The sequence below is a fragment of the Amphiura filiformis genome, chromosome 9 (assembly GCF_039555335.1).
Source record: "Amphiura filiformis chromosome 9, Afil_fr2py, whole genome shotgun sequence".
In the NCBI taxonomy this organism is placed as follows: Eukaryota; Metazoa; Echinodermata; class Ophiuroidea; order Amphilepidida; family Amphiuridae; genus Amphiura; species Amphiura filiformis.
In genome coordinates this window covers 66452996-66465178 of record NC_092636.1, presented here as the reverse complement: position 1 = coordinate 66465178, position 12183 = coordinate 66452996, and the positions used below count along the sequence as shown (strand labels likewise).

Genomic DNA, 12183 nt, shown 5'->3' with positions numbered 1-12183 from the left:
CTAGATTTACATTGATATGAATTCACCTGTTATCATGAAGTTATCTGTGAATGCCTGTTAGTTCATTCAAAGCTTACATATACATTTCATGGGGGGATTCAAGGGGTATTTGTGATTTTAGCATCCTCTTTTTATACATGTAGTATGATTCAACAGATATAGTTGAATCAGACATTGAATTTGTAAGTTAACGCATTTATAATTACAGCGGTGCTCACATATACCATCGTATTGTAATGTTGAGCTGTTGATAACCCGGGAATACACATTTCTTTGCCAAATGACTAAATCTGCAAGAAATCGTATTCACACAGACATCATGCTTGTCCATGACCACTCTTTTGTTATTTTTGATAATTGGTTATGGAGAGATTAGAAGATGTGTTTTCTAAAAATTTGAACAAGTCTTTGGGCTTTATTGTCACAGCTAAGACTATTTTACCTAGTCTCGGGTCACAGCATACAAAAATCTCCCTAAAATGCATGTTTTTGGCACTTACAATGTATTTCTAAAAATTGGCCAAGTATTAAAATTTGACTTTATTGCCAGTTAAAACTAAAAGATTAGGATTTAGCTATGTTTAATTTGGCAAAACAGGATAATATTTTTTAATCCCCTCAAAAATAGTTCAGTATTTCAAAACAAAATTTCAATGGAATTTGCAAGCTACTATGGCAGTTGAAAACTTTGATAACCCTTTCTCTGACAGGACATCAGTATCTTAGTATTGGTAAAGAGTCTTTTGATGTTTACAAAGTGTTCCCTGGTTCATGGTGGGGTCATGGTGAGGTGAGGTAGACCCTTGATATCCATGTTTTATTCACAAAACGTATAGCGACACCTGGTACCAATCTGGTAGTTTCAAAATAACTTCCATTAATGTAAGTTTTGATTGCTCACAAGTAATATCAAGGTTGAAGTTCCTACACAAGCATATTAGTAGGTCATACCTTAGTTACTGGTTCATGCTTGGTTTGCGCACCTGTTACCAACCCACTGACTTTGTTTTGTGATAATTTTGATTGTGGTTCTATACGCTGGCTAAGTTACGTAATTAAATCGGATTAACTACCATAGCAATAGGTCAAAACAATTTTGAACATATCGCCCTGCACTACAAGCATGTTGAACTAATCACCTGTGTATGTCTGCAATCATAGATTGAATACAATACTGGTCTTTTCAAAGATACTAATCTTACAGGTGCAAGTGATCAGCATGATATGGTTCAATGCAGAGGTATTGCGTGAACATATCAGTGCAGCACGGTATATTCAAAAATTGTTTTGACCTATTGCTATGGTAGTTAATCCGATTATTACGTAACTTCGCCAGCGTATACATCCCATAGCGTGAACAATTTTACATCAGGAAACATGGATTTCTTTTCAGGTTTACATTGTTGAACTAAAAACAGAAAAACAAACAAAATACTGCTCTGGCTCCTTTGGAAACAGCTTTCTCAAAAAATCTACAAAAAGTGTACACATAATATTGCCTTTACTATACAAAATAGAAAAAGAAAATAGAATTCAGAAAAAAAATATGATGGAATGATGATCAAGGCATAATTGTGTTGTATAGGTATCCTGGTCAAACGTGTGTCCCAGATCTACATGTACATCACAACCATGTCATTTAAAATCCTTGTGCAAAACTAATTATCCAGCTCATGTATATGCATTGCATCACAATTTCATCACAATTGTTCAGCAAGTACAAACATTCTCACTCTTTCCACTGATGCATGATAATGCTATTCATTGATATGATTCAATTAGGCAATCAACAATCTACCTCTTTATATTAGCAGTACTCGTACTACTGTAATGCTGGTTTCATACTTTCTGCCGCTTGCTGCTGAGTGGCGTGACGCTTCATCATACCACTTGCACTTGTCTGCAAGCGGAGCGGCACACCGCTGAGTGGCATGACTCTGAAAGCCACTACTGCCGCCAAGCACCGCTCCAAAATTGTATTTTGTTCTCATACATCAGAGCGGCATCGCTCCGAGTTGACTTGAATTCAACTCCCAGAAGTGCTGCCGCTTGGGCAAAGCGGTGGAGTGATCGATATATCAGCTTGCCGCTGGTCACTGCTAGCATTTCTGGTGCGACTGCGCTTTGAAGCAAAAGCATCTTCAGAGCGGCAGGAAAGTATGAAACCAGCATAAGTGTTAAACAATATTCAAATAAAGGGTGTCGAAAATGGAATTGGTTAGTTAACATAACATGGCATGGCACTAGATCTTGGCATACAAAATGGCAATTGAAACAAACACACACACACTAACATATGAGCTATAGTTTGAGATAATTAGTCACAGGATTTTATCAAGAAGGCACTGTTTTGCTGGACTACTCACTCAACATTATTAATCTCTTTGTACAGTATGTCCTACAAATCAAAACAATTTATTTGTGCTATTATTACAAAAACAAAAAAGTTCTTAAATTTCAATTGAAAAAATTACATTTGACAGTAATTATTTTGTTTCCTTCACAAATCAACCTTTTCTTCCAAGGTTAATAATAATAATGATAATAATATGCTAATACTTGAACACACGTCACAAACTAAATTAACATCAACACTTCAGCTTTAATGTACTCTATACAGGAATGCATAGGAGATCATTATTAGTTAACTAATAACACACAACACATGTTCTCATCATAGAACTTTTCTTAAATCCAATTTCAAGAGCAAATTTAGATAAATCCTATCTACACAAGGTGGAATATCAAATTATACAAATTTATCATTGGTACTGGCTGATTTTAAATTAGTCCATAAATGGACATATTATCATCAATTCAAGTCAATTCTGCAATTCTTAGCGGCACTTGCCTGACCTACATTTAAGAGTCAATGCGTCGAAATATTTCTCCACATCTCTAACATCAGCTTAGAAGCAAGCTTCAAAATTTAATTACAAAACATCCCCATCAAAATGGAATGTTATTCCTATATAATACAATCACTGCATACATTCTATTTATTATAGGCCTCATGTTTTTCTTCTTCTTAAAGCTACCAATGTTTATACATATTATACAACTTTTTGGACGGCATGTTTTTCTTCCAGTGAAATAACCTTCATGAAGAAAGGAAAATTCAACACAATATTCTGCTTATAATAATATCACAACTTCTTTTTAAACATTTCAACACATATTTTCAAAATATTTCAAGTATATACATCCAATTGATTATATACAGTCAGGAATACACAAGAATCAGTAGTAGCAATGTAGGGAGACATACTTGGAAACATATGAATAGGAGATATCAAACTCTGTACATGAAGTACTGGAATAATGCGCTATAACAGTTGAAATCTATACACCCTCTTCCACATTGGGTTACCAGAACCGGTGACCCCATTTGAAATACACCCATTGTGTGGGAGAGTAAAGTCATGTCTTCCATAGGGGGTGTATGATTTCAAGTGGAATTGCCCACTGCAATGATCTTACCTCTGTAGTAGATATGTTTTATGCCAAAAATTGAATACCAACACACTACAGTGACATTCAACCCAGGAGTAACGAGTGTTTTATTGTTACAACATACTGCTTAGCAGTAAAGAGGTGTTATCAGAATTAATATTCTTTTATTCAATTCATTTCTGTAAATGAATTCCCTTAAGATATTCTAGAAATACAAGGCACATAAGGGAACAACCCAAAATTTTGATGTCCTACAAACATAACTTGTTTTGTTTCATAGTTGACCTATTCTCTCCCTGGCTGTATCGTAACTGGGTAAAAATAACATCAATCTAGAAGAGCATACGAAAAATGTTATCAAAATTCTGAATCCCCCTCCCCTAACAAAACTAATTTTGTTCTTTATTATGAGACATCATTAATCTTTTGGGTTGCTCTCTAAATCCAGCTCCTATTTGCCAAGTGTGGATAAGTACATTATTTTGTGACACAATCTGCTCCATGGGGGCCAAAGGAGGCATTTTTGTAAATTGAGTTACTATAATTATTACCTTAAATACAAAGATTAGGCTATCATATACTGAAGACTAAGGTCTAGCATACTAGGTTCTGAAGTTTCGTGATGTGTATTATCTTATGTATTTTATTGTTTTTTACTCCATATTTTGCCTTTCCTCAATTTCAAGTTTGGCACTTTCAGCCCTCATAGACCAGATCGTATCACATTAAAAGAATATACAAGTCCGACCTACGCATATACAATTCTCAATTTTCATTAGCATCAAGTTTCCACCTGTTATCTATCTGTGCTATGCAGGATCTGATCTCACAAAGACTAGTAATTCATCAAACATACAAAAACATCACCAATTTTCGGCATCTAACAACAAATTGAGGGACTTCACATGCTGTAGTACCAAGTCTTTGTAAGTTGGACCTACATGGTATTGCTATGAAATCTAAATTAATTATCATTATCAAAAACAAACCTTTCTTTGAAAGGCCACATATAAACACTACAAAAGAAAATCTACAATAATCTTGTCTATAATAACTATTCAAGTACTGGGGAATCTGTACAATCTATTTGTTTTTAATGTTTTCTTGAGGGCATCACCACATCATGTGCTGCACTGCCTCGATGGTTTGGTCCGGATTAGTCCGAATTGGTAAGATTCACTCTGATCCTGCAAGATAAGAGCAAAAGAGTGCAATTAATACCATACATGATACTTACTTTCATATCCAGAAGTAAATGCACAAATTAGCTGCAACAACAATGTGTTATCTTAATTCTTGTAATTCACAATACAATGCGCCACCAGCAGTTGTTTTTGCCGGTCTAATTTTTGATCTCAAGGGTCGTCATCACCATTCTAGCCACCACTGTATTTTCACGCATGTGTGATAATATTGATGTGTTTAAAAACACACAATAATATATGCGATGCACAGTGTCAACACCCTGTATTATAAATATTTTTTTCCATACAGCTCAATACTCCGTTGAAATCAATATTATATTATTGACACAGATAAAGAAAGTTTACATATATATGCATTGTGTTATAGGACGTGCACCTGAAACTTAACTAAATGGGCTAAACACGTTCCTTTATACCTATAAAGTATAATTGTCATTCTCAAAATTAAATATATCTCAATTTTTACGTTGGATTTCAATTTTTTTACATTAACAAGGCGGTTCTCGAACCACGAGTCTCGCCTGCTTTCGCAATTACTTTTGGTAGAGGTAAATGAATTTGGTGGTTATCGGCTGGGCACGATTATCTGGCTGATGGTGACCGTACCCATCAAGTTTCATGCCCATGCAACAGGTTTTACTAATTTGACCTCAGATGACCCCTGGTGGCCTCGAAATGACCTTTCAAAATTTGGCTTTAAATGTTGACTGTACCCACCAGGTTTCATGCCCGTACAAGTTTTTTACTAATTTGACCTCAGATGACCCCTGGTGACCTCGAAATGACCTTCCAAAAATTTGGCTTTAAATGTTGACTGTACCCACCAAGATTCATGCCCGACCAAAAGTTTTTACTAATTTGACCTCAGATGACCCCTGGTGACCTCGAAATGACCTTCCAAAAATTGGGCTTTAAATGTTGACTGTACCCACCAAGTTTCATGCCTGTACAACAGTTTGTACTAAATTTGACCTCAGATGACCCCTGGTGACCTTGAAATGACCTTCCAAAATTGGGCTTTAAATGTTGACTGTACCCACCAAGTTTCATGCCCATACGACAGTTTTACTAATTTGACCTCAGATGACCCCTGGTGACCTTGAAATGACCTTCCAAAATTTGGCTTTAAATGTTGACTGTACCAACCAAGTTTCATGCCCATACGACAGTTTTTACTAATTTGACCTCAGATGACCCCTACATGACCTCAGTGACCTTGACGCACTAACCAATACAAACCGGTTCTGTCTCGGGTCAAGATGCACCCACCCACCAAGTTTGAGGAACGTGCGACTCATAATCTCCGAGAAAATAGGCGGAAGGCAAACTTTAACCAAATTTGTCACATACACACACGCCCCTACATACGGAAAAGTGATTATATAGTCTCCTGCCTTATCAGGCGAGACAAAAATGCAGTAAAGATATCCACAGCAAGCTGCAAGGCCCCGCTAATTAGTGTACTGCTTTTTGAGTGAGTGTACTGGAAACAAAACCCTGGTTTTACCTGAAAACAAAAGTTCTAAAAAGAGTTCTGAATTTCCATGTTTTTTGTGAACAAAACTCAAAATGCACTGCATATTTTAGCTTCTACTTAGCAACCGCGGAGGCTCATCGTATTGTGTATCAACCAAATTCCAGGACATGCTAGAGATTAATTTTATGCATGTTATAGGCACAAGCAAACTCAAGCAGACGGTGTAGGACATTTTATAGTCCTACGTCTTTCTCAGTGTTTGGCGTTGCAACAGAAATTATGTTTTCAGTTTTTGGCTGCAATTTTTTGCTCAAAGGTTTAGCTTTGCTCAAGGCTTTGTTCTTTTTTGACATTTTTTGCTGCATCTATCGTAATGGTAAAAACTGCCATCTTATGCTTAAAAATTAAAAAAAAACTGTGCGAGTATTCAATATCCAGGTCAATCTAAGGACTTACCAACATCTCCTGCAGCTGACACAATGCCATCTTGTACAGGGGGAGTAGTTGTATCAGGTTCTTTGAGACCTTGTGGATCTCCTGCTAATTCTGCTTCCCCTCCTGGTAGATTGTCTAGGGCTGCTTGGGCTGCTGTGTTATTGGTTTGCTCCTCACTCATCTTCATTTCAATATCAATCTGTCATAAAGGTCAACAAAAGAGAAGTGGTTGAGCATTATGCACAGAATTAGAGAAGGAGAACCGGGACTCCCTATACCGCCACATACAATCGCGCCGTCAGCTATGGGGAGAAAATTCGGGGTATTTGAGTCCTTGCCGATGGTGCGCGGAGACGAACGAAAACAATTTTGCGTCTCATCTGAAGTGTCTTGGTGCATCAAGTGCGTCTCTCAAATGCGCCCTTATCCCATGTCGCGCTTGCATGACGCCTCGAGTGCATTCCGAGGGAAACGGAATACCCCAAATTTTTGCTCCATGCCTGTATCAAGATGGCGGTCGAGTCCCGATTCTCTGTCTTTAATTCTGTGGTATTATGTAATATCTTAAAAATCCTCATCATTTTAATGAAGAATTATAGATCATGGGTGTGTTTCACTAACACTTACAATATGTGCAAGTCTCAAAATTGATCCCAAGTTACAATGCATTATAATTTCCATGTCACTAAGATTTAAATTTGGTACAAATCGTAACAGGGATTGGTAACAGGAACACATTGTAAAGTTATCTGTATTTTTGTACAGGTTACCTTTTCAATAAGGGACTCATTTACTCCACATTCCATAGTAGTTCTGCATGCTGTGATGTGATCAATACTACTTAATTCATTCCTATTGAGTGCAATTGCCGAGGTCCAACGCCCTTTAACCCTTTTCCAGCACTCTAATATATTATGGAATCTATTATAGCTCTGTACAACTTAATTTGTACGCCATCACCTACCTGTGAAAGACTAGTCATAACTCCTTTGGTTGGTAGGTCATCAATAGTGACTTTATTATCATTAGCATCAACACCACCACCATTACCACCTTGGCTCAAGCCATCTGATGATGAAGGGCTTCCATCTGATGATGAAGGGCTTCCATCTGCTTTCTCCTTCTCCTCCTCTTCTTTGGTTTCTTTAGCAGCTGTACCACTGTCATCTTCTTCATCCTTGATTTCTGCTTCTTCGTTTGTTTCTTGTGGTACTGGTGTTTCTTCTTCTCTTTCCTCTATTTCTCCATTTACTTGTGGTTGTGGAGTGCTGGCAGCTGCTTCATTTTCTGCAACTTGGTGCTGCAATGGAAGAATGCAAGACAATAACTATGAATTTCAGTTACCTTCTTGTTATAACAGTAAGGAATGTTTGCTACTTATTTCAATGTACTATGGCTAACTCCCATATGATAACAATTGTAGACAAACTTATGACACTGACAATTTTTTTCTGGTTAACATTGTTGCTGTCACTATTTCCCAATTAGCTACTGATCACTACCTGACACATCTAGAATTACTGCTTTTCAATACAATTTTTTTGCTGCTTAGTTTCAGTCCATATTTGAATCTATAAATCCTCTCCATCAAAACCCAGTACAAATAGAGATACAGGCCTACCATACACAACTTACTTGGCTTTCTGGGTCTGTTTCAATCTCAGCTCCTGCTGCTCCAATGCTAGTTATTGTCTCATCCACACATTCACTCAGGCTATCCAAATCATCATCTTCTTCACCACTGCCAAGGCTGAGAGGACAGAACATGTAAATCATTTAGTTAACAACACTATCATTCAGTAATCAGGCATGAGAATGATCATCCATGAAAAAACCTGAAGTGTTTGAAAAAAAGCCTGAAAAAGTGTGTGAAATTGGGCTAAAAAGGCCAAAAATGGCCCGAGTAATTTTACAGGATATGATCAAAAAGTAACAAGATCAGCTTGATCCTAGAATCTTGTGCTTTTTGAAATAACATCATTAAATATTCCTTCTAGAAATGTAATTTCTTGTAGATTCTAGATCCTGATAGTACACTTGACCGTAGCATGGATTTAAAAACCTTTGTGAGACAGGCATTGTTGCACATAAACAGGCATTAGAATGATCATCCATGAAAAAACCTGAAAAGTTTGAAAAAGTGCATGAAATGAGGCTAAAAAGGCCAAAAACGGGCTGAAATTAAAAGAAACTGCGGAAATTTGGACCACAAAAAAGCAGGAAATCCTGCAAAAGCAGCAAAATTCTCATGCCTGCATAGAAGATGATCAACATCCTAACATGCAAGAAAAACTTGACCAAATAGAAAAATGTTTGGTCTTTGAAACTGAAAGAATAGATAAAGTTACTGACATAGCCGCTAAAGCTCAGAAGTTCACGAAATGGATCGTACACTCGCAAGTCATGATACTCAACTGAAAAAATGGCGCAGGCAGAAAATAAACTGGAACGATTCTCAATGCGCAATAATTTTCGCATAATAGGTATCAAAGAAAAAATCCACTGGAACTTGTTATTATAATTCTCAGAGAAATTTGGTATGGTGGAGCCACAGGTGGAAAGGGCACATCGTGATGGGTTCAGTAATCATAGTGACAGTTTTAGACCTCAGCATATATTTGTTAAAGTATTGCGATACCAAGATAAGTGCAACATAATGATAGAACAACATGAGAGGCTGAAAGAATGTGAATATTACATCACTAATGCCCGGGCAGATCTAGACTAAAAGAGGAAACACAAATATGAAGTTCAGTTTGTTTATCAGCGAGGAACAAAATATCACTTCTTTGCCAGCAAATGGAGGGACAAACGAGGAAATTTAGCAGCTTAATACAGCACGATACGGCATCTCAAGCGGGTAGACGAGGTGGTCGCAGCTTCCTTTCTCAACAGCGTGAAACATAAGTAGAAATTCATCCAAAACCCGCAGGTTCAGAAGAAGACTCAGATTCAAGGGAATAGAACTTTGTTTTGTTATCATGAATTATCTCCTCTTTGGAACTTATGTTTGGGGAATAGACATCGCATGATATTGCTTGATACTGGATTTATATTTTTCGAAATGGGCCATTTGCTTGGAATTATTACGCCCGCCACGATCGAACTTTGCATTTTTCTCCCAGGTGAGATCAGTTAATAAACTTTTGCGTCTTCCAAAAGAACATTTGGACTCATTTGAGGTTTATATCTCCGTTTTTGTTTCATAACAAGAATGTTCCTTTTTGATATTTCATGTTGAACTTGCATTGAAGTTAAAAATAATAGTTTCAAGAAATGGAGTAACAGACAGAATAATGTCAATTTGTAATGGGATGTTTTGTGGTTCATGTGCTAATTTCAATTATTTTTCATTCCTATTTTGTATTGTGATATTTTGTTTGTATACATGTTTGTATGTTCTTGTAAAGAAACGAGAAAAAGGATGACTTGATGCAATAAATGACAGAGCCTTTTGGCTCTGTGAAAGATAAAAAAGAAAGGGGCAGCACTAACAACATAAGGGATGGCTTCAAAACCAACCCAACTGCCGGCAGCCTAGCAGAACTGACAGTTTAACTAATTGCAGGTGCTGCTACATGTAGAATGCCGGTGGTCAACTGGCGGCTGGGTTTTGAATCCATCCCTTCGTTTCTAAATAACAAGCAATGGATATTTTGATTCATGGAAAAATAACTTACTATGTAACAGCAATTGATTCACTCATTGATAAGGCTATCTTCACTTGGTCTTTATCAACTGTGGCTTCACTGTCCCTAAGATCACAAATATAAAATAATCCAATTAATTATGATCAAGTCTATATACACTGATTGGCAGGTGTCATTTAACATCTGTAACATCATGAACCCATACCACATGTGGTAACTCAATAATTCTTTCATATTATGAACATTTGAATCTGTAACTTTTACATAACAGCTTAATAATTTGTTTTATTTCTATTCATTTCCTGTCATCATGTGCATACTTTGCTACCTGTCTGTTCTTATTCTTGAATCAATAGCACACAATTACCCACCGACTAATTCAATCCAGCCCACTTACCAATCTGTGATTGAACCCCCAATAAAAATGCCCTCCAATTAATGAATAAAGCTCAAATTTGGCCATCCAGATTTGTTTTGATTTCAATTTGTGTACAGTTTTTCAACTGAATGCACAATTTTGACCCAAACATCAAGTATATCTACAACAACTTCATTTGATGCACATATACTTTCACTTTGCATTGTATTTGAAAAATTGATCTCTATATCAATGTTGATTCTTTGAAGTGTTTGTGCAACTGACTGGTCCCCGATCATTATATATCTGAAGTACTGACTCCCATGGAAAACAAGCTTTGTACCCCTACTTTAAACCATGTGCCAGCTTAGTGTTTTCTTTTCAAATATGATAACCCACTATTAGTAAGACATGGATAATACACTGCTAGTGTCCAACTAGGCTTAATCTTGGCTTCTTATAGCATGACACACTGTGCATGGTATTTTCTCATACCACTTCATTGTCTCTTGGAATCATACTTACTCATCTTTGTCACTGATATCCATTTTGCCTGCCAAATCATCATCACGATTCTACAATGAAAAACAAACACAAAAAATTCTTGGTTGATATAGCAATTACTCAAAACATAATGCATCTCTAAAGCTTCTCATTCCAACAAAAAGCACAATCTCCATTACAATTTGTGAAGTTGCATGTTTAATACACACCCTTGTAAAAACAAAACCAATAAAAAAGAAAGAAACATGTCTTGTTCTTAGGTTAAACCCTTAAACATGAGTTATGGGATTATTGGCTGTTGCCCATTCACTTGAATTTCCTGAAAGTTAAATACATAGAGTTAAGTGTAAAGTTTAATCACCTACTTTATAAATGCAAGCGTTCCAACAATTATCAATTATTACATACCTTTCCCAACTCTTCTTCTTCCTTTTGTGAGGCATCATTCATAAATGCTTCAATAGCCTCCTGTTCATCTGGTGTGACATCAGCTGCTGCTGCCAATGCTGTCACCATCAGAGGCTTACTGGGTGGTGATAAGGATGCTCCTGTATCATCTTCTGTTTCACCTTCCTCATCCTCCTCCTCTTCTGAGCTGGTATCTAATATGGGATATTGACAAGAAATACGGGGTTCCCATCAATAGTTGGTTCTGGTTTGGGCGGACAAGACATGGAAAGTCAGTATGAAAACATCTAATATGCAGTAGCACTTCCTTTTCCCTGTGCTAGGCAGCAGCAATTGACCTTTTCGGTAAATCCCATAATTCCTTGCGGTTAGACCTGAGATGCTGTCATTTGACGTCACACCAAGGCGCACATTGTTTAGCAAACATCGTTACTGCGCACTGAAGTCAAATGACGACATCTCGGGTCTAACGGGCAATGAATTATGGGTCAATAGGGGAATCTGAAAATTTTTCAGACATTTTAAAAATTCACCCTCTGGAGGATACACATAATTATTAAACAACTCCAAAGATAACTATATAAATAAGCACAGTATGATCCAAACAATGCTTGACTAAAAATGAAATGATTCCACCCTTAATTCCACCCCAAAATAGGTGGGTCTGTATTTAAATTCGATATTTACAAACAA

The 12183-nt window shown here is 36.8% G+C and overlaps 1 protein-coding gene across 1 annotated transcript in view; it reads right to left on the bottom strand.

The window, feature by feature from the left end:
- Window positions 1-3790: 3790 nt before the first annotated feature.
- LOC140160227 (uncharacterized) overlaps window positions 3791-12183 on the bottom strand; it is a 66683-nt gene continuing 58290 nt past the window's right edge. Inside the window, 7 exon segments of the mRNA XM_072183504.1 lie at window positions 3791-4640; window positions 6592-6769; window positions 7535-7870; window positions 8206-8320; window positions 10251-10325; window positions 11104-11153; window positions 11491-11684. Coding sequence (XP_072039605.1) covers window positions 4630-4640; window positions 6592-6769; window positions 7535-7870; window positions 8206-8320; window positions 10251-10325; window positions 11104-11153; window positions 11491-11684 — 959 coding nt within the window. The 3' untranslated portion in view covers window positions 3791-4629.